Source organism: Dipodomys merriami, unplaced genomic scaffold, assembly GCF_024711535.1.
Source record: "Dipodomys merriami isolate MVZ:Mamm:240054 unplaced genomic scaffold, mDipMer1.0.p SCAF_14, whole genome shotgun sequence".
In the NCBI taxonomy this organism is placed as follows: domain Eukaryota; kingdom Metazoa; phylum Chordata; class Mammalia; order Rodentia; family Heteromyidae; genus Dipodomys; species Dipodomys merriami.
This window is the reverse complement of record NW_027202715.1, coordinates 35,424,568-35,448,239: the sequence shown is the minus strand read 5'-3', so window position 1 is coordinate 35,448,239 and position 23,672 is coordinate 35,424,568. Positions and strand designations below refer to the sequence as shown.

At 41.8% G+C, this 23,672-nt stretch overlaps 1 protein-coding gene across 3 annotated transcripts in view; it reads right to left on the bottom strand.

Annotated features, from left to right (window-relative positions):
* The window catches only part of Tnks2 (tankyrase 2), an 88,744-nt gene extending 65,599 nt beyond the window's left edge, over window positions 1–23,145 (bottom strand). For 2 of the 3 annotated variants that reach the window (XM_070021188.1, XM_070021187.1), the window contains exons 1-3: window positions 22,634–23,066; window positions 6,061–6,285; window positions 4,060–4,155 (exon numbers count right to left, since the gene is read on the bottom strand). In XM_070021188.1, coding sequence (XP_069877289.1) covers window positions 4,060–4,155; window positions 6,061–6,285; window positions 22,634–22,832 — 520 coding nt within the window. In that variant the 5' untranslated portion in view covers window positions 22,833–23,066. Of the gene's footprint in view, window positions 1–4,059; window positions 4,156–6,060; window positions 6,286–22,633 lie in introns of all 3 variants that reach the window. The other variant, XM_070021186.1, reaches the window with a different exon arrangement.
* Window positions 23,146–23,672: the final 527 nt, after the last annotated feature.

Genomic DNA, 23,672 nt, shown 5'->3' with positions numbered 1-23,672 from the left:
AACAGCACACTCCTTAACAATGCCTGGATAACAGAAGAGATCAGAGAAGAAATAAAGCATTTCCTACAACTCAATGAAAATGAAAACACCTCACAAAGAAACTTGTGGGACACAGCAAAAGCAGTCCTGAGGGGCAAATTTATTGCCCTCAGTGCCCACATCAAGAGAATGGAGACAGACCAAGTAAATAATCTCATGTTGCAATTAAAACAGCTAGAAAAACAGGAAAAAATGGAACCTAAAGCTACTAGAAGAAGCCAGATAACCAAATTAAAAGCAGAGATTAACCAATTAGAAAATCAGAAAACCATAACCAAAATAAACCAAACAAAAAGCTGGTTCTTTGAAAAAATAAACAAAATTGATGGTCCATTGGCTAGATTAATTAAAAAAAGAAGAGAGGAAACCCATATTAATAGGATTAGGGATGCCACGGGAAACATCACCACACGTACCCAAGATATCCAAACAATTCTAACAGACTACTTTCAAAAGCTATACTCTCTAAAGGAAGAAAATCGGGCAGAAATGGATGCATTTTTAGAGAAATACAAGTTGCCCAAACTGAGCAAAGAAGAAGTTAACCAATTAAATAAGCCAATATCCTATAATGAGATACAGGAAGCTATCAAAAGTCTTCCAACAAAAAAAAGCCCAGGACCAGATGGATTCACAGCAGAATTCTATAAGACCTTTAAACAAGAACTAATACCCATACTCCTCAAGCTCTTCAGAGAAACAGAGAAGGAAGGAGCTATCCTAAACTCATTCTACGAAGCCAATATCACACTCATCCCCAAACCAGGCAAAGACCCAACCAAAAAGGAGAATTACAGGCCAATCTCCTTGATGAACACAGATGCAAAGATCCTTAACAAGATTCTAGCTAACAGAATCCAGAAACACATAAAAAAAATAATTCACTATGACCAGGTAGGCTTCATCCCAGAGACACAGGGATGGTTTAACATACGTAAGTCAATAAATGTAATCCAACATATCAACAGAGCCAAGGTCAAGAATCACATGATTATCGCTACAGATGCAGAAAAGGCCTTTGACAAAATTCAACATTCATTCATGCTAAAAGCTCTGGAGAAAATAGGAATAGAAGGAACATTTCTAAAAACAATAAAAGCCATTTATGACAGACCAATAGCCAATATTATACTTAATGGGGAAAAGCTACAACCAATTCTCCTAAAATCAGGAACAAGGCAAGGATGCCCACTGTCTCCACTCCTCTTCAATATAGTCCTAGAACCCTTAGCCAGGGCAATAAGGCAAGAAAAAGACATTAAAGGGATCCTCATAGGAAAAGAAGAAGTTAAACTATCCCTTTTTGCAGACGACATGATACTATACCTCCACGATCCCAAAAACTCCATCCCCAAACTCTTAGAAATCATAAATCACTTTGGCAAAATAGCAGGATACAAAATAAACCCACAAAAATCAGTTGCCTTCCTATACACAGATAATGTACAGGAAGAGAGGGAAATAAAGGGAGCAACCCCATTCACAATAACCTCCCGAAAAATAAAATATTTAGGAATTAACCTAACCAAAGATGTAAAAGAACTATTTAATGAGAACTATAAAAAGTTAAAGAAAGAAATTGCAGAAGACACTAGGAAATGGAAAGACCTCCCATGCTCCTGGATAGGCCGACTTAATATAGTAAAGATGGTAATACTTCCAAAACTAATATACAAATTCAATGCAATTCCTATTAAAATCCCAATGACGTACATCACTGAAATACAGAAAACAGTCCAAAAATTCATATGGAACAACAAAAGACCTAGAATAGCCAAAACAATTCTAGGGGATAAAGACAATATGGGAGGGCTATCCATGCCGAACTTCAAACTCTACTACAGAGCTATAATAACAAAGACAGCATGGTACTGGCACAAAAACAGACCCGAAGACCAATGGAACAGAATAGAAGATCCAGAAATAAATCCACAGGCCTACAGCCAGCTGATATTCGACAAAGGAGCCAAAGACATACAATGGAAGAAACACAGCCTCTTCAACCGTTGGTGCTGGGAAAACTGGGCAGCCACATGCAGAAAACTAAAAGTGGACCCCAGCCTATCACCATGCACCAACATCAACTCAAAATGGATTAAAGACCTTAACATTAAACCTGAATCTCTGAAACTACTGCAGGACAGAGTAGGAGAGACACTTGAACTAATAGGCACAGGAAGGAACTTCCTGAACAGAGTCCCAGGGTCACAACAAATTGGAGAGAGACTCGACAAATGGGACTACCTTAAAATAAAAAGCTTCTGCACAGATAAAGCTATCGCAACCAAGCTAGAAAGACAACCAACTAATTGGGAAAAAATATTTACCAGCAATATATCAGACAAGGGGTTAACATCCTGTATATACAGGGAACTCAAGAAACTAATCCCTCCCAAACCCAACACACCAATTACTAAATGGGCAAGGGAACTAAAGAGGGACTTCTCAAATGAAGAAATAAAAATGGCAAAGAAACACATGAGGAAATGTTCATCATCCCTGGTGGTGAAGGAAATGCAAATAAAGACAACCCTGAGATACCACCTTACCCCAGTCAGAATGTCCCACATCCACAAATCAGCCAACGACAAATGCTGGAGGGGATGTGGAGAACGAGGAACGCTATTACACTGCTGGTGGGAATGGACACTCATACAACCACTTTGGAAAGCAGTCTGGAGGGTCCTTAGAAAGCTAAAGATTGACCTCCCTTACGACCCAGTCATACCACTTCTAGGCATCTACCCTGAACAACAGGAACCAATATACAAGGACACGTGCACCTCCATGTTTATTGCAGCACTGTTCGCAATAGCTAGGATATGGAAACAACCTAGATGCCCCACCACAGATGAATGGATCCAAAAATTGTGGTATCTATACACAATGGAATATTATGCAGCCATTAGAAATGACAAAATAATGGCATTTGCAGGGAAATGGATGGAGCTAGAAGGAATCATGTTGAGCGAGGTAAGCCAAGAACGAAGAGACAAACAGTACATGGTCTCCCTGATAAGTGGATGATGAATCCAAAAGGTTAGGTGATATGACAAAACTAACAGGACTTAAGAAACAAAGAACTCCCACTCATCTGGTTGAACCACTACTAAATATCCCCATGCTGCTGATCACATATATGGTATATAACATATGAGCACCGTTATATATTACAGACTGTGATAGACAATTTGCTCCAGGAAAGTTAGAATGAACTTGTGACTTTAAATGAGCATCATTATTCCACAATACTGTGAATTTCTGGAAATTAAGTAATCACTTAATCACGATCAAAAAAAAAAAAAAAAAAAAGAACCTTGGGGAAGGGAGGGAGGGAGGGGATGGTAGGGGGAAAACAATGGAGGGGGTAACAATGTTCAAGAGGAAGTGGAAGTGTACTCATTACCTCACTCATGTAACTGTAACCCTCTGTATAGTATCTCTACAATAAAAAAAATTAAAAAAAAAAAAAATAAATAAAAACCAAGGAGGGCTGCGTGGTGGTGGCTCATGCCTGTAATCCTAGCTACTCAGGAGGTTGAGGTCTGAAGATTGTGGTTCAAAGCCAGCCTAAGTAGGAAAGTCTGTGAGATTCTTAACTCCAATGAACCACCAGAAAACTGGAAGTGGCGCTGTGGCTCAAGTGGTAGAGCACTAGCCTTGAGCTGAAGAGTTGAGGGTCGGTTCTCAGGTCCAGAGTTCATGCCCCATGACTGACCAAAAACAAACAAGCAAACCAAGGAGGGCTGGGCATTGTTAGTTCATGTTACTCAAGAGGCTGAGATCTGAGGATCTTGTTTCAAATGTAGCCTGGGCTACAGGTAAGCCCTTAAGACTCTTATCTCCAACTAAGCACCAAAAACCCAAGTGGAACTGTGGCTCTAGTGATAGAATGCAAGCCTAGAGCAGAAAAGGTGGTCAGGAGAGTACTCAGGTTCTGATTTCAAGCTCAGGACCAGAACAACAACAACAACAAAAAACAAAAACAGAAAGAACCCCAAGGAAGGTACACAGACTTACCAGTCAGTACTGCTTTGGCAGATGGGTCTGCTAGATCCAATGCTGTCCTTCCATCTGTATTTCGAATGGTCGGCTCAGCTCCATGTTGTAGGAGAACTGCAAAGCACCAAAATTTTCAAAATGGCAAATCATGACACTTGAGTTTCTTCTTTTTTTTTTTGCCGCCAGTCCTGGGCTTGAACTCAAGGCTAACACTTTACCACTGGAGCCACAGTACCACTTCTGGCATTTTTGTTTATGTGGTACTGAGGAATTGAACCCAGGCTTCATGCATGCGAGGCAAGCACTCTACCACTAAGCCACCTTCCCAGCTAACAACTTGATTTTGGTATGTCACTTTCTTAAAAATTCTGGTTCAGGGCTGGGAAGGTGGCTCATGGTAAAGCGCTTGCCTTGCATGCATGAGGCCCTGGGTTCGATTCCTCAGCACCACATAAGCAAAAAAAGAAAAAAGCTGGAAGAGGTGCTGTGGCTCAAGTGGTAGCGCGCTAGCCTTGAGCTGAAGAGCTGAGGGACAGCACCCAGGCCCAGAGTTCAGGCCCCACGACCGGACCCCCCCCCATTCTAAGGAGTGCTACATATGCTAGAAAGGCTGCTATGTCAAGACAGAAATGCAGTATCTAAAGCCACAGACAGATCAGGAATCAGATCTGTAGGATGAAAATACTAAATAGCTCACTTAAACTTTCTGTAAAGTTTTCATCTCCTTTTTTTGTGTGAAGAAAAACAGAATTAATCAGTACAAGTTCACTATTCATTGTTACCACACAAAGATTCAACAGCAAGGTATACAAGTCTAAGGAGTAGGGTAGGTAGGTAAAAACTGAAACCAACCAAGATATAAACCATTCCTTCATCTCTCATTTGTTGGGCTCAAATATTCTAAACACTAATAATGGAAAAAATTTTCCATCAAATGCTTTTTTATTTAACCCGTCATTTCTAATCTGAATATTCCTAGGTCATTTCCCTATCTCTCACATGGATATTTTACAGTGCCCTAACTAGGCTCCATGATGCCACCCATTTACCCAGCTCCCTACTAGATTACTCTTTCTAAAATGTTCTATATTTTCATAAACCTACTCCCTTTAAGTATCTTGAAAAGTACACACTGCCTACAAAGTTATATAAAGCTTCTTAAATCTAGCATGCAAAACTCTTTTAAAGAAGTCCCTACCTACCTTTCTTCCATTAAAAAGACTCCATGTAATTGGCCCTTGAGACTTGACTTCAGCTAAGTTACTTTACTAATCTTTATCCAGTATCACTCAACAGTTTACTTCCATCTTGTCTTTATTTGGTTCTTTCTGATTTTATCTTCCAAGAGAATCCAAGTTTTGTGAGAAAAGGAACTGTATACTCTAGTCTCCAGAGTTTAAACTTAGTACTATAAAAAGTACATTCAACGAATAGTTCCCCCATACCCTTAGTACTAAGGTTTGAAATCAAGAACGTCAGGTAAGCACTCTACCATTTGAGCCACACCCATAGCCCTTTTTGCTTTCATAATGCCTGGGCTGGACTGCCCTAAGCTTATTTATGCTACATGCATAGCTGAAATGACAAATATGCCCAGCTTTTGAACTTTTTTTTTTTGTCAGTTGTGGGGCCTGAACTCTGGGCCTGGGCACTGTCCTTCAGCAATTCAGCTCAAGGCTAGGGCTCTACCACTTGAGCCATAGCACCACTTCCGGCTTTTTCTGCTTATGTGGTGCTGAGGCATCGAACCCAGGGCCTCATGCATGCAAGGCAAGCACTCTACCACTGAGCCACCTTCCCAGCCACATGAACTTTTTGACAGGACTAGTCTCCAACTGTGATCATTCTGATCTCTATCTCCCAAGTAGCTAGGATTACAAATCAAGAGCTATCACAACCCAATCTGAAGTGTTCCTAAATACTTAAGTTCAATTTGGCAGAATTTGATATCAGCAATAATACCATTTTGCATTTAGTAATGATAACATCTGGAAAATTCTGAAATTCAAATAGTCTTACCAATGCAAACATCAATTTTTCCTTTAATTGCAGCTTCATGGAGAGGAGTGTAATTCCAATTATCTCGAGCATTTGGGTCTGCACCATGTTGCAAAAGGAGATTGACTACTTCAGCATGACCAAAAGAACATGCGTTATGAAGGGGAATAAGGCCCCCATCATCACGTGCTTGGACATTTGCACCATTCTGAAGTAGATATTCGACTACATCTTTCCGTCCAAAACCTACGAGAAAACAAATTGTTCATTTAAAGTTCACCAAGGAAAATATACTAGAATCACCAAGTATAAATCATGCTAAAACATTCTAGGTTGGAAAACAATAAATTCAACAGTTTATTCTTGAATAAGAAAGGTGATCTGAAATACACCACTAACAAACTTTAATGATAAAAGCCAAATCTTTCTTTAGTAGTCTTGGGACCTTAGTGCCTTAGTCGGTGCTGGTACTAACTTCAAAGAGATCACAAAATTAATAGAAAAACTCAAAACTTCAGATATTTCCCACTAGTTGCATTTTAAATTTCAGATTCAGAGTGTTATATATTTAACATATACTAAAGATATACACCTTTTCAAAATACATGACTTACATATATAAATGACTACCTTGCTGGGCCCTGTGGTGGCTCACACCTGTAATCCTAGCTACTCAGGAGGCTCAGATCTGAAACCAGCCTAGGCAGGAAGTCCTTGTATCTCCAATTAACCACCAGAAAACTGGAAGTGGTGCTGTGGCTCAAGTGGTAGAATGCTTGCCTTGAGCTGAAGGGCATCAGGGTCAGTGCCCAGGCCCAGAGTTCAAGCCAACAACAACAAAAAAAGACTCTCTTATAAAGCAGTGACAAAATTAACTTTTGTTAGAATCTCTTCTCCACATCTACCTCATAAAATGTTTCTGTTATTTTTACAGCCTCTATGAAAGCAGTAAGAAAAACAAAACAAATCAGATGAGCTTGAAGTTGGGAACTTAGCTCAGTGGATAAGCACTTGAGTAGCCAAGTGCAAGGCCCTGAATTCAGTTTATACCACTTTGAGCCACAGCTCCACTTCCTGCTTCCTGAGTAGCTAGGATTATAAGCGTGAGCGTGCCTGGCTTAATAACTTTTTAAAGCTTACTGTGAAATGAAAAGTATTTTCATGGTATGTTAAAACATGGAAGGATGTGTCTATCAGTGAGAGTATGTTAAAAAATGGAAGGGTATGTGTGGGTGAATGAAAATACTTTACTCTTCTAAAAATTCTTAGTAATATTCTTAGAATCCAGTGTACATACAATCTTTTTTATGATGACAGGCACGGGAGTGGATAAGACTTAGTCTTTCTAGGTTGGTAAGAAACTAGTTGCAACTGAAAAGAAGTTAAAAAGGGCTGAAAAGACTGTGTGTGTGTGTGTGTATGTGCACGCGCACACACACACACATTTTTGGGAGGACGAGGGGAGGGAAGGAGAGTTAGGTTTCCAGCCACAATAATGAATATATTTGTATCTTCCCTCATTTCAATAAGCTCACAATTTAAGGAAAAGTCATTGCAGTCCAAGCAGAAGAAACAAAATACACATGTGGATGGAAGCATGAAAGAGCAAATCCTTCATAACAGCCCAGAGCCAGACAATGTTCAAAGTGGCAGATGGCAGATCAGGAAGATCCTTGAATGTCACACTAAGGTAGTGTTTGAACTTACAAAGTAGTGTTTTTCAGATTTCAATAAAATTTTATTTATGACTTGAATACATGTTTATGCCATGTTTACTAAGTATCAGACTGATATAGTTGTACCCATAGTTCAAATTAACTGATGTGAACAATCTTCTTCCTCCTTTTCACAAAATCCCCAAAGAAAATATACCTTTATCTTTTTGAACCACTTCTTACCATTTGAAAACAATGCTAAAACACATCAATATTTTCTTTCTTAGAAAGATCATCTTGGTGATATGTGGATTAATGGATGAAATGTGGAGACAGAAGTAAATAGGTCAAGACTTTATTTAGATGAGTAGTTATCTCATAATCCATGTGATAACTGACAAGGGCCCAAAATCAAGACTGACTTAGTGTTTAGGATGGGTTCTTTTTTTTTTTTTCTTTTTTTTTTTGGGTCCAGTCGTGGGCCTGAACTCTGGGCCTGGGCACTGCCCTCAGCTCTTCAGCTCAAGGCTAGCGCTCTATCACTTGAGCCACAGCGCCACTTCCAGCTTTTTTCTTTTTGCTTATGTGGTGCTGAGGAATCGAACCCAGGGCCTCATGAATGCAAGGCAAGTGCTCTACCACTGAGCCATCTCCCCAGCCCATAGGATGGGTTCTTGTGAACAGAATTGGTAACAATTACAAGGCTGGAAGAAAAGGATGTACTTCTACCCTTATTCCCAATTTCCCCTGATTGTAATTACATATATATGTATATATACATATATATATATACATACACAAAATACATATATATATATTAAAGATACTATACGCATCTTTCATCAAAAAAAATCTAGTAACTTCCTAGAAATCAACTCCTTTTAATTTATGTTTTATTTGCTGGAAATATCAAAGTTTTAACTAGCTCCATTCTCACAGTTGAGTTTAATTATTTTTACTTTTCCTTTTTGTCCATCATGGGGCTTAAACTTAGGGTCTGGGTACTATCTCTGGGTACTATCTTTTGCTCAAGGCTAGCATTGAGCCACAGCACCACTTCTAGTTTTCTGGTAGTTAATTGGAGCTTTCTTGCCTGGGCTGGCTCTGACCCTCAATTCTCAGATCTCAGCTTCCTGAGGAGCTAGGATTACAGACATGAACCACTAGCACTCAGCCATTAAATTATTTCTTAATCCTTATTTTAAAAATTATTTTCCACCGGGCTCTGGTGGCTCATACCTGTAATCCTAGCTACTCAGGAGGCTGAGATCTGAGGATCGAGGTTCAAAGCCAGCCCGGGCAGGAGAGACTGTGAGACTCTTATCTCCAATAAACCATCAGAAAATCGGAAGTGGCGCTGTAGCTCAAGTGGTAGAGTGCTCGCCTAGAGCTGAAGAGCTGAGGGACAGCGCCCAGGCCCAGAGTTCAAGCCCCACCACCGATCAAAAAAAAAATTTTTTTTCCCAATCTTTACAAACAATGTTGCTATCAAATGCCCAGTTAGTAGATTCAAGACTTCTGAACTCAGGAATCAGACTGAATTAGAGAACACACATTGGAATAATGAGCATAATGATTAAAGTTAAAATCATGCGTAAACATTAATGAAACTTGGGCTGGGAAGGTGGCTCAGTGGTAGAGCGCTTGCCTTGCATGCATGAGGCCCTGGGTTTGATTCTTCAGCACCACATAGGCAAAAAGAAAAAAGCCGGAAGTGGCGTTGTGGCTCAAGTGGTAGAGCACTAGCCTTGAGCTGAAGAGATGAGGGACAGCGCCCAGGCCCAGAGTTCAGGCCCCACAACCGGACCCAAAAACAAAAACCCCAAAAAAGCCAAAAAAAAAAAAAAAAAACCATTAATGAAGCTGACTAGAAAACATTAATATTCTATGTTTTGTTGAAAGTACACTTTCAATTTCTCACCTTCACTGTAGCTCTTTCTCACATTTTCAGTCATTACTTTCCTTTATTAATCTGTCCCTTCTCTCTTAGGTAACAACATATACCTACAAATTCCTTCCATTTTGTAGAAAGTATTCTCTAAGAACTCACATTCCCATCTCTGAGTGGGAATAACAGTTTGTTCAAATCTCCTATTTACTCCTCTCCCAATCACAAGTGACTTCTGAATTTTTCTTGTAACTACTTATAATAAGGTCACTTAGGGCCGGGCGCTGATGGCTCATGCCTGTAATCCTAGCTACTCAGGAGGCTGAGATCTGAGGATCGCGGTTCAAAGCCAGCCCGGGCAGGAGAGACCGTGAGACTCCTATCTCCAATAAACCACCAGAAAACCGGAAGTGGCGCTGTAGCTCAAGTGGTAGAGTGCTCGCCTTGAGCTGAAGAGCTGAGGGACAGCGCCCAGGCCCAGAGTTCAAGCCCCACGGCCGACAAAAAAAAAAAAAAAAAAAAAAAAAGGTCACTTAGGTCTTCATATTGCCAAATCCAAAGAACACATCTAGTCTGTATCTGATGAAGACACACAAGTGAAATTTAATAACTTTCCTATTTTCTTCCTTCCTGAAACACTTTCTTCAAAGATTCTAAAGCAGTACGTTCTACTGATAGTCCTTGTTTCAGTCATTCATTTAGCAAAAGGTCAAGAAATAATAGCTATGTGCCATATAACTTTCTGGTGTTCTAAGCCATACCACTCAGCAAACAAAATTCTTGCTTTTGAGGAACTTCTCTTCTATAGGGATGAGAAAGATGAGCAATAAATACAAAAAATAAGAATATTTCCAGATGGCAAGTAAAAGAAGAGCAGGGCAGGGAGTAACCAGCATAGGTCAGTCACCATAGGACTCTCTGAGATTGTTACACTGGATCAAAGGCTTGAAAAGAGATGAGTTAGCCAAACCAGCTAACTGTAAAGAGGCAGCATGGAGTGAGAAAGGAGTTTAGTATTGAGGAACCTAAGCAACTCCATTTCACTTAAGACCCCCATCTCAGTTCTGCAACTTAACCCTTGACCCACTTCAGCCCCAATGCTAGGGATTAGGACAGCAAGCCTTGTACAAACAATTCTCGGAACCACAGATGGTGTTTTCTCAAGACAGTATGTCAAGGTATCTGAAATTCCAGAACTGCCCCTCCTGGGGTCTGGTGACCATGCTCTAAACCAGACACCCTGCAGTTTAGCACCTCTCCTCTTGAGACTCCCCTGTGGTGCAAGCCAACCAGTTTAAAGTACGTCAGCCCCCTTGATCTAACCAACAACTTGTTTCTGGTCCTTTCCCGCTTTGTAGTGCGCCAATCATACTATATAGTTGTTTTATGATTTTCCTGCGGTTTGTAGTCATTTGTTACAAGAAGTTATGATGTATGCAAAGCCCCTGCCTTCCCTAAAAAATGTATAAAAAGTGCTGTAACCCTGGGCTCGGGGCCTCTCAGCGTCATGGGCTGCTGCCATGTACGCGGGGGGACCAAGCTTGAGCTTGCAATAAAGACTCCTTTGCTTTTACATTGGTGACTGTCTCTGGTGGTCTTTTGGGTAAGGATTTCTGAATTCGGCTTTACAGTATAGTAGGAAATGAAGCTCTGTGAAGATGCCAGATAGAGACATCATTATGAATGAAATTTGGCCTTTTATTTTTCCTCTTTAACTTGGAGGAAAATGGAGAGTACCTAGAGTTTTCATCTGACAAGTAACATGACATGACTTACATTACTCTCTGGCTGCTGCTGGGATAGACAGAAGTAGGCAAGAGATTGTAGTGGCCTGGATCACAATTTGGTGGTACTTGTCAGGATATAAGTGTCAGATTCTGGGTAAACTGAAGGTAGAGCCAGCACAGTTGACTAACGGGTTGGATGTGGTGAGAATATGAGTATGAGAGAGCAAGAGCAACTTAGATCCAGTAGTCATAGATGACCTCAAGATGTCTGGCTTGAGTAATGGAAGATTGATTATAGTTTTTTCATCAACTGAAAAGGGAAAAGCTTCAGATGAAACCGACTACTGGTGAAAAGCAAGGAATTCAAGTTTGGACATGTGCTGTTTCCCTGGGGGCTTCTTACTTCCTCTATTCAATTTCTACATACTGAAATTCCTTAAGATTTGGTTCTCTATCCTCTTTTTAGATGATGTTATCTATGCTTATATTCTTAAATACCATCTAATTACACATCCTGAAATTTAAATCTTCAGGGGCTGGGAATATGGCTTAGTAGTAGAGTGCTTGCCTAGCCTGCAAGAAGCCCTGCATTTGATTCCTCAGTACCACATAAACAGAAAAAATAGAAGTAAAGCTGTGGCTCAAGAGGTACAATGCTAGCTTTGAGCAAAAAGCAGCTCAGGGACAGTGCCCAGGCCCTGAGTTCAAGACCCAAGACTGGCAAATAAATAATTGATAAAAAAAATTTAAATCTTCAACCTAAATTCTAGAATGTTTTTTACCTTGATATTTTAAAGGTATCTCTAACTTAATTTGGTCTGAGTTTTTCTTCATCTTCACTTATACTGCCCTATTTCAACCACCATTACCTCCAACTTCAACTACCCCAAGTGGGCTTTCTTAAGTGAGCTTTTCTTTTTCTTTTTTGTCAGTCCTAGGGCTTGCACTCAGGGTCTGGACACACTATTCCTAAGTCTCTCTGTGTTCAAGGCCAGCACTCTACCACTTGAGCAACAGCGCCACTTCCAGCTTTTTCTGAGTTTACTGGAAATGAGAGTCGCATGAACATTTCTGCCTGGGCTGTCTCTGAAACATGGTCAACATGTTCAGCCTCCTGAGTAGCTACGATCACTGGTGTGAACTACCAGGACCTGGCTTACGTGCACTTCTTATGTCCACTGTTTTTCTAGCAACTTGAAAAAAACACAAACATCATGAGCCAGATATAACTCAGGAAAATAAAGAGGAGGATCATGAGTTCAAAGCCGGCTGGGATACAGCGTAAAATCCAGTCTCAACAACAACAACAACAACAACAACAAAACAAACACCCAACAACACTCAAAACAACATTAGCAACAAATCATATCACACAGCTGTTTGATTAACTAGTTTTGTATGAATGTTCTTAGAGCAAAATACTAACACTTTACTATGGTTTCCAGCATAAACTGGCTTTTATCATTATCTTTAACTTTATATCTTTTTGACTCCCTGACTATGAACCAAGCTTTGAGTTTGTCAAGTACGCTACAGACTTGGCAAATGATACCTTTCTACTTGGAATGCTCTTCATTTAAACATAACTCCTTTCACTTTTATGGATTTAGTTTGGAAAAGGTGCTCTGGCACTTATTAAAACTTGTAACTACTTGCATTCTCTTTTCTTGTATTTTGAAACAGGGAGGACAGGAGGGTGGCCTTGAACTCTGACTATCCCTTTCAGCCTCCCAAGTAATAGGATTAGAGTGATGGATTTATAGCCCGGGGCTTAGCTTCTAGACTCTTGGTTCTATAAAGAGAAAGAACTAAGCGAATTTACTGTTAGTTCCTCAATGTCCTTTGCAGTAATGTGGTAAACAACAATTTGTTGATGCTTGCTAAATGAATATATCATAATACCAGAAAGATGACTAAGAAGGACAACACTATATAGAGTCAAAAAGGAAGGGAAGGCTATGTCTATTGTCATTAACTCCTACTCCAGTCATCTTCATCACGTCCTGGGGATTAGTGATATTTTCCTTACCTATTATGTAATTTACTATGGCCCTATCTCAACCACTCAGCACCCACCTGGAAGAAGCTTTTAGAAGTCTTCTTAAGACACACTGGTGTAATCCTAGCTACTCAGGAGGCTGAGAGCTGAGGACTGGGGTTTGAAACCAGCCTAGGGAAGCAAAGTTTGTGAGACTCTTATCTCTAATTGACCACCAAAAAGCCAGACTCAAGCTTTGGCTCAAGTGGTAGAGCAAAAAAGCTTGAGGGGACAGCACGTAGGTCTAAGTTCAAGCCCTAGGATTTGGATGCGAGAGTGTATACGCGTGTGTGCACACATACACATACACAGTTTTCTTAAATTGGAGACACAAAGAAAAGGAATCAAAATAAGGAAAAACTAGTAAATGTTCCTGGTAAGTAGTGACCCACAGGCTAACTCCTTCCACATCCCCCCTGGTGGAGGAGGCCTAGAGACAACTGAAGATGGGAGTTGTTACAAGAAACTGTCAATTGAGAAGATATTTGTTCCAAACAGTAACAATCTAGCTGAGGGCCAAGTAGTAATCTCTGTCAAAATGTCACTGGAAAGAATCCAGTGCAGTGGCTCATGACTGAAATCCTAGCTACTTGAGAGGCTGAAATTGGGGGAAACCACCACTCCAGGACAGTCATGTCAAAAGTTCATGACAGCCATGTCAAAAAAGTCCATCTCAAGCAGTAAAAAAGCTGAGCCCAGTGTCACATACCTGTCATCCTAGCTATGGTGGTAAACATAAAAAGGAAGGCTGTAGTCCAGGTAGGCCTGGGCAAAAAGCAAGAACCAATCTCAGAAACAGCCAAAACAAAAACATCTGGAGAGATAGGACTTCAATAGTAAATTGCCCGCCTATCAAGCATGGGGACCCCAAGTTCAAACCTAAACTGGGGAGGGGAGAGAAGAAAAGGAAAAAAAATTCACTGGCAAGAAGAGGGGTGCTTGAAGTCAGGATTAAAGACATTATTGAACCAGTTTAAGCTGAGGAGGAATAATGGTTAAAACAAGTCAAGTGACTACATCTATATAATTACCAAAATTCCAAGATACAGATATCATATCTCCTATATTAATGATTTTGTATCAACATGCTTCTCCAGCTATTACCAGTTCTAAAATCAGCCACCAAAGTGGTACATGCCTACAATTCTAACAGTAGGGAGGCAGAGGATAAAGAGTTTATGGATAATTTGGGATACACACCCCTGTCCCAGAAAACCAGAAAGATGCCTCAAATCAATCTAGAGACTGCCAGCAGAGATCAGTGGTTTTTTGGTTTTTGTTTTTTTGTTTTTTTTTCTGTCAGTCGTGGGGCTTGAACTCTGGGCCTGGGCGCTGTCCCTGCACTCTTCATTCAGCTCAAGGCGAGCACTCTACCACTTGAGCCACAGAGCCACTTCTGGTTTTCTTGTGGTTAATTGGAGATAAGAGTCTAACAGACTTTCCTGCCCGGGCTGCCTTTGAACCATGATCCTCAGATCTCAGACTCCTGAGTAGCTAGAATTACTGGCATGAGACACCGGTGCCCAGAGAGATCAGTGTTTTTGTGTGTGTGTATATGTCCAGTTGTGGGCCTGAACTCGGCCTGGGTACTGTCCCTCAGCTCTTCAGCTCAAGGCTAGCACTCTACCACATGAGCCACAGCGCCACTTCCGCCTTTTTTTTTTTTCCTGATTATGTGGTGCTGAGGAATCGAACCCAGGGCCTCATGCATGCAAGGCAAGCGCTCTACCACTGAGCCACCTTCCCAGCCCGATCAGTGTGTTTTTAAGGTCACATGTAAGAACTATAATAATAGATGTGAGTGGATGTCATTTGCTGAGATAGTAGAGTCTAATATTTTAAATGTTTAAATCCACATCTTGGCAGCTATATTTAGCCTTGAGCTAAAAGAAATTCTGGGAAAGCACCCAAGCCCTGAGTTCAAGCCCTAGGACTGGCACAACAAAGAAAAAGAAAAAGAAAAAGGAGAAAGAAAAAGAGAAAAAGAAAAAGAGAAAGAGAAAGAAAAAGAGAAAGAAGAGAAAGAAAAAGAAAGGAAAGGAAAGGAACAGAGAGGAAGAAGTATGGTAGGATCCTCACTAATGGGAATTTGGTAAAGCCTTTCAAGTGCTTCCCAAACTCTCAGGGGGTAATTCCCTCATGAAATCCTCTCTCTTAGGGTCTTCAAACTTCTGGTAAGTACTTATTTCTTAAAGAAAAATTAGTTTTACAAAGTACACTTTAATCTGCTCTGAGTAGTGAAGTAGAACACGAGCATTTATATTCTGTTCAATCTAATATACTACAGATTCTGAAGAATCAGAAGCCTAAGGTTAGAAGGCTGCATGGATGCTGAAGACACAGTTTATTTTATAATTATAGAACAACACTAATCTTCAAACACTGCTCTATATGTAAAAACCTTGGCAAAATCATTTATCAAGTATAAGTCTATTATAAGGTCCTGACAGTGAAGCAAAGATAGCCAGGTTCAGGGGCTGGGAAGGTGGCTCAGTGGTAGAGCGCTTGCCTTGCATGCCTGAGGCCCTGGGCTCGATTCCTCAGCACCACATAAGAAAAAAGAAAAAAACCAGAAGTGGCGCTGTGGCTCAAGTGGTAGAGCGCTAGCCTTGAGCTGAAGAGCTGAGGGACAGCGCCCAGAGTTCAGGCCCCACGACCGGACCCCCCCCCCCAAAAAAAAAAGATAGCCAGGTTCAAAGTATACTTGTTGATCAATAATTTGTATCATTTAAAACCATGGTTGGTAGTAAGTCCTGTTCATTTCTATTTCTACCGGGGAACAAAATCAGTGTGTGGCACATAGTTTGATAAATATCTGTTTAACCCTTGTCTTGTGCTTTGTTGGAATAGGAGGCAAAGGACCCTCCACAGGGAATATGAAGTTGATGGCTAAGAAAAGCCAGGTACAGTATGACAAGCTTATAATCTTAGCTTCTTGGGAAACAGAAATCAGGAGGATTGTATAGTTTAAGGCTAACCTGTGCACAAAGTATGAGGCTTCATCTCAACTACTAGCTGGTCACGATGGTACATACCTGTCATCCTAGGTATGTGAGAGGCACAACTAGGAAGAATATATTAAAAGACCAATCTGAACATGATATGAGACTCTATCTCAAAAAACCCCAAAGACCTAGTAGAGGGATTAAGTGGTAGAACTCCTGCCTTGTAAATGTAAGCTTCTGAGTTTAACATGGCAATTTAAAAAGGAAAAAAAAAATCATTTTCCTTCTTGTCAAGTTTCTTCACTACATGGATGACATTAGTATCAGCAGTTCTAGGGAACTATCTTGCCAACCATGACTATTGTTAACATTACTGTATTTTGCTGCTATATTGGAAACATGCTTTTATATTAATGGCGTCCAAAAAGATTTGAGGCAGTTAAAGTTACTAAAGAGAAACCAACTTAGGATTTTTAGGAGTTTTTGTTTGTTTGTTTGTTTTTTTGGTTGGTTATGGGGCTTGGACTCTGGGCCCGGGCTCTGTCCCTCAGCTCTCCAGCTCAAGGTTAGCACTTTACCACTTGAGTCACAGTGTCACTTTTGGCTTTTTCTGCTTATGTGGTGCTGAGGAATCAAACCCAGGGCCTCATGCATACAAAGCAAACACTCTACCACTGAGCCACCTTTCCAGGCCCTTTTAGGAGGTTTCACGAGCATCATCTCCAACTTCTCTTTTACAGTCCAAAGGTGGGATGGACTAGTAATGACAGTATGAGAGAGTGACGTCTTAACAATTTACAGACAGACTAGTACCACTGAGTGTTGTTATCAAAGCATGCCATGAGACAGAGACAACTTTGTGGCCTAGATGCAAAGACATATTTAAGCAGTCTTCATCTTTGACTTAAGATAGCCAGGACTACTGTTGACAGATTTTTTCCCTTTAGGAATGTATTTTAAACTTCTTGAACCAGGGCATAGCTTAAGTTGTAGACTACTTGCTTAGAAAGCACAAGGCCCTGAGTTCATGTCCAGCACTGCCAAAACAAAAACAAACTTAATTACTTTACCTACCTACCAACCTAAGTGGAGATTGGGGTTTGAACTCAGGGATTCACTCTTTGCTTTAGTTACTTCTCATGCTTTTGCCTGAGATAAGCCTCAGACCTCAATCTTCTGCCTCCCAAGTAGATGGGATTATAGTAGTGTACCCCCACATCCAACTTGTTCTTTATGTCTTCAATTGGGGTGTCTAGAGTAAAAATGCCATTTGGTGGTAGAAGAATAGTGATTCCCAAGTATTTTTAAATCCTTGGACTCTGTGCTGGGCACCTGTAGCTAATGTCTGTAATCCTAGCTACTAGGGAGGCTGAGATCTGAGGATCACCATTCAAAGCTAGCCCAGGCATAGTCCCCATGATACTCAACTCCAATTACTACTCAAAAACCAGAAGTGGCCCTGTGGCTCAAAGTGGTAGAGCACTAACCTTGAGCAAAAGAGCTCAGGGACAGAGCTCAGGCCCTGAGTTCAAGCCCCATGACTGACCAAAAAAAAAAAAAAAAAAAAAAAGAAAGAAAAGAAAAAAAAAAAAAAAAGAAGAGAAATTTGCTGATGCTTAGGTGTGAACTCAGGGCCAAATTAAAAACCAAACAACAAAAACCCCAAAACCCAAACCCAAACCACAAAACATCTCAAACAACAACACAGCCAAATCCCCAGCTGGATGCCGGTGGCTCACGCCTGTAATCCTAGCTACTCAGGAGGCTGCGATCTGAAGATCGCCATTCAAAGCCAGCCCGGGCAGGAAAGTCCATGAGACACTTATTTCCAATAAACCACCAGAAAATCAGAAGTGGTGCTGTGGCTCAAGTGGTAGAGTGCTAGCCTTGAGCTGAAGAGCTGAGGAACAGTGCCCAGGCCCAGAGTTCAAGCCCCATGACCAATGCCCCCCCATCAAACAAACAATACGTCTTGTGTATCTCCCATAATTATGACACACTGGGCTACAGCCAAAGGAAACAATACAAATAGCAATAATAATATCCTTAGTGGCTGACTTGTCAAAACCTTGAATTGAGAGAAACATTCCACTTTTCTGTACCAGTCAGATAATAACCTGTTGGTTAAACTTCCCATGCTACGTAGAAATCCTCTCTACAACTAATCTGGAAAGATGTCATTCAGCCAATGCTGAATGTCAGTTCCATACCTACATTGTTGAAGTCTGTTTGACTGCCTGTGATCTTTCTCCTATTGGCATTTAGTTCTGACTGATGAAACTACACTAGTCTTTTCCATGCTCTTCCACCTATGTGGACAGGTGTCCACTAGGACTAGACAGTGGTCTAGTCTTCTTTCATCCTACAATAAGTCACTTCAGCTTTCTTATCTGTTGCCTGCATAAAACATTCCAGGTTCTCTGATTTTGCTTCCCTCGTCTGGGGGGGGGGGGGGGGGAAATCCCATATATACAACTCACAAAACTGATACTTCAAGTTCAGTCTAACAGCCCAAAGCATATGGAACAATAATATACTACACATCAAAATAAGTGTCATTTTACTTGACCTGGATTCTACAATGCAAGCTCATTTTCAATTTTTCATTCATTCCTCATAAACGTATCAGATATGTATCTCTTTTCATCATTTATGATTTTTCAAAACCTAATACGTAATTTTATATTTTTCTCTACAGAATATTTCTCTGCATACTCAAAAGAATATTTCTTTTTTTAAAAATGTGTGTGTATGAGTCTTGGGGCTTGAACTTAGGGCTTACCCCTGTCCCTTTGTTTTTTTTTTTTTTTAAGGCTAGTGCTCTACCATTTGAGCCACAGCTTCACTTCCAACATTTTTGGTGGTTAACTGGAGTTTCACCAACTCTCCTGCTTGTCTGGCTTTAAACTGTGATCCTGAGGTTTAGGCCTCCTGTGTAGTTAGGATTACAGGCGTGAACAACTGGCACCTGACCATCCATCTTAAGCAGCAGAGTTCTACCTCTTTAACTCTGACTTCTAAAAAAATGATATTTTTTCTCCTTTTTTTTGTTTTTAAATTATGGACACCAAATGACTTTCTCCCCAAGTTTCTGTTATCTCTTATTTTTTGGAAGTAAGTTCAGAGCAGAGATGTCACAGGAACTTCAGATATTCTTCCTTTTATTAAACTTAAAAGTCCTTATTCTTACCTTTAAAAGATTTGTGATACATCACACAGAAAAACTAATCATATCCTTTATGTGTCTGTGTGTGGTGGGGAGCAGATAGAGGGCAAATAAAAATAATCTCCTGAGTAATTTTTTCTTCCAAGAAATGACTTCATTAGTCCTATTTATCTATAAATATATGATTTAGAAATATATATATACTAAAAAAACAGCTAACAGAAGAAAAATTCTTATTTATGTTAATTACCTTTATCATTAACAGAATTTAACTCCATTTAGGATAGCAAATGATTAAACCAATTTTTTTGAAGGGAGATGAAAGGATAAAACAAATCGTTTTCTAGGCTGTTTATCTTCTGTGGTCTGCACACATTTCTTATTCCTACTTTCTGGGGAAACAAAACAAAAACAAAACCTAAAGCTCCAACAAAACCCTCCAAATTTTAATTGCCTACTTTGAACCTTTATCATCATCTTTTTTGTTTTGTATGTGTGTTGTGGGGCTTGAACTCAGGGCCTGGGCGTTGTGCCTGAGCTTTTCTGCTCAAGGCTGATGCTCTACCACTTTGAGCCACAGTGCCACATCTGGTTTTCTGGTAGCTAATTGAGGGTAAGAGTCTCACAGACTTCCTGCCTAGGCTGGCTTTCAACTGTGATCCTCAGATCCTAAGATCTCAGCATCCTGAGAAGGTAGGATTATAGGTGTGAGCCACCAGCACCCAAAACACAAGGAACTGGACAGGAAATTACATGGTACCACTACCTATGGTTAAGCATCCATTATGCTTACATATATATACTAAAAGGAAATGCAGCTGGATACATTTAGTTAAGAAAACTAGACTGAGGGTGCAGTTCAGTGTAGAATATGTGCCTAGCACATATGTGCAAGGCCCTGGGTTCCATATCTAGTGAAGAAAAACAAAGTATGAAAATGGGTGCTACTTATTAATCTAATCATCTAGATTAAAAAACTGACCATTTCATCTTTTTTGTTCAGGGAGGAAAGGGGCAGTATTGGAGTTTGAACTCAGGATTGTGTGCTTGCTAGATAGATGCTCTACCACTTGAGACACACTTCTGGTCCATTTTTACTTTTCTGTCCTATTAGTTCATTGTGTATATTTTGTGATATACTTTTGTCCTTCCTGTTTTGTTACTTTTTGTTATTTTGGTCTTGCATGTTACCTACTGAGTAGCTGGGATGACAGATGTGCTCTACCATACCAACTTTGTACTGGTGGTTGATATGAGGGTCTTAAGAAACACCCTCTCACCTCCTATCCTCTCAATCTCAGCTTCAAGTAGCTGAAGTTACAGCCACTGTACCTGGTTTATAATGTCATCCTTTAAAGCTCTGACTGAATGTAAACACCTTAGAATTGTTTTATTATTCCTTTTTGTGTATTTTGACTTCTTAGTACTATAAGCCTATGAGATGTGAATTTGGCTCTTAAGACATTAAGTTTGCCACTTTGATCCGAACCTTCACAAAATCTATGTGAAATTTAAAATGTGTGATGAAAATTATGGGACTGAATTGAAGGTAGGACAGAAGTGGCCAGGATCAGTGAGAAGCGAATACCATAACCTCACACCTCTAAATATTACTATTTTCAGATATGAACTAATTAATATACCAAATTCTTGAAAGGTAGCAACTAAGATCATGCTTGGTTATTTTTATCTCATAGGTCAAGTGAACATAATCTAAGTAACTTTACCCTTTGGATTATGTATCAGTTGGCTATAACAGTGTGCCAAATGAGTTGGCTAAATGGTCAAACAGGGTAATTCAAATTAGCTGAAGAAAGGCAGCACTAGGCACCAAAATCCTAGGAAAAATGATTCCGATTTGACTTTAGTATCCTTACTTTTCATCTTCCCTGCCCACAAGCGGGTTTCTAGTTCTCCCAAATATGGTTCCCCAAAGGGAACCGAGAAAGGTTCCATGAAGTGTGCTACAGGGTAGCATTTACCTTTTAAAATGGAAACAGGTCAAAGCACACAAATCTCCAACTAGCAAAACTGTAGAGCAAAGTCTGTGAACAAGGAAATCTTTCTTGCTCCTCTGCTCATCATTCCTGTGCCAGATATATAGGACTAATTTAAAATTTCTGATTTTTCAAAGTAACTGTTTTAGACAATCATATATACCAAATAAAACATGTCCTAAGTATGAGGGCTTACTCTTGTTTTCAACCACACACACTTGGAGTTAGAAAGTCAGCCTATCCTCAAAGTGAAAAGGCTTAAAAGCTTTTTTTGGGAGTCATCAGTGTCTCCCATCCCTAGCTCTTTTAAATACTTCAACTAAATTTAATCATGAAGGGAGCCTAGTTAAGTAGTAAAAGAAATTCAAATGATATATATCTTAAGACTAAGACAACGTGAGTCCCAACTTAAAATTCTAGATTCAAGCTACAGTACCTGAACCATCTTTCCTTTTCATCCTAGTCCATTCCAAGTGTGTGTGTGTGTGTGTGTGTGTGTGTGTGTGTGTGTGTGTGTGTGTGTGTGTGTGTGTGTGTGTGTGTGTGTGTGTGTGTGTGTGTGTGTGTCAAGAGACCACACACTGCCTAAATCAGAGCTCAGCTCCTCCTAACTTGCTTATTTCCAGTGTAGTCGCCAAATGATTAGCTACTCTTATAAAAACTAAGGTTGTCAATAGCCAATTAAGCAACTACCAAGTAACATGCTCCCATTTAATAAGGACCTGTAGGACCTTAACGTCAAACGTGGTTACGAGGTATAGTGCACGAAGGACAGTGAGGAGACACCATTAGTCTAACAAATCCTTGCGAGGGGGGGGTGGCGGGGGGGGGGGGCCTTTCAGGGTAACAAGACCGGAAGTTGGTTCAGGTATTGTCGATACGATAAAACAAAACAAAGCCCCAATCTCCAGACTAATCAAACAGTTCTCCCCATCCCAAGAACGCAAATGCAACCTTGCACCGTGGTGTGGTGGAGGGGGACGGGCTCGTTCGGCACACCCCCAGCCTTCTCCGGCCCCCCCCAGGCAGAGAGCGAGATCGCCAGGACCAGAGTTTAGGGAGAAAGGTCGGGAGGGGGGGGGTGGTGAGGGGCCCCGCGTGTTCTCCGGCCGGCGAGCCGCGGGCGCGCAGGCGGGGTCAGCCCGGGAGGCCCGGCGGCGCAGGCCGGCTCCGGTTACCTGCGGCGAAGTGGAGCGGGGTGGACTTCCTGCCGGCCGTGTCGCGGCTGTTCACCTTCTCCGGCGTCACCAGCCGCTTGACGCGCTCCACGTCCCCGTTGCGGCACGCCTCGAACAGCTCCCGGGCGGCCGGCTCGGCGGCCTCGGCCCCCGCGCTCGAGCAGGCCGCGCCCCCGCCAGCGCAGCGGCGGCCCGACATGATCCTGGCCGCCGCCGTCGCCAGCAGCAGCAGCAGCGCCAGCAACGGTAGCAGGAGCCCCGGCCCCGCGAGGAGGAGGGCGAGGCCCCCCGGCGGAGACGCGCTCAGGGCCCGAGCCGCTGCGCTGCCCACTGTCACCGGACTCGGTGCAGTGCCATGGCCACGCCGCAGGGCGCCCCTGGTTCGGTTCCGTGTCCCCCAGCAGCTGCCCCGCGACGACGGAGGCAGCGTGAACGCGACGCTCGACCCCGGAGCGACGCGGCGGCGGAAACTAGCCAAGCCCCCACCCGCCAGCTCGGTGGAGCGCTGGGAGCTCGCGTGACGTCACCCGTGCGCGTGCGCAGTTGCCGGACACCGGTGGGGGCAGGTTTTGTGTGTTGTTTTTTTTATTTCCTGCGAGCCTAGCGGCGCGGAGGGGCTTGTGGGAAATCCGGGGCGAGAGCGCCGGTGGCTGGGGGACCGCCGCCATTTTTACTGCTTGCTCCGCGGAAGGCCGGAGACTGTGCCTATGGTCTTTTATGTTTTGAAGGCCTAGACTTCCCGGGGTGGACTTCCTTCCTGTTGTTGTCTCGCTGCTCCGGTGTTGGAAGCAATTCCCTTGCAGGCCTTGGTGTGGACGTTTTTGCAGGTTCAGGCTGCCCGGTGGGCTTCCGTTTTCTTCCCCCGACCCTGCCCTGCTTTGCTGCTTGTAAACCCACCACCGCTCAGCGATGAAGGGCTTGGCTTTTCGCTTCTTGAGAAGCTGGGGGTGAGTTGCTCCCAGGTACTGCGGACATTTAAACCAGTGGAGGCCGGGTCCCGGCTGTGGCGGTTGGCAGGGATGGCGGCCCTGGCAGTGAC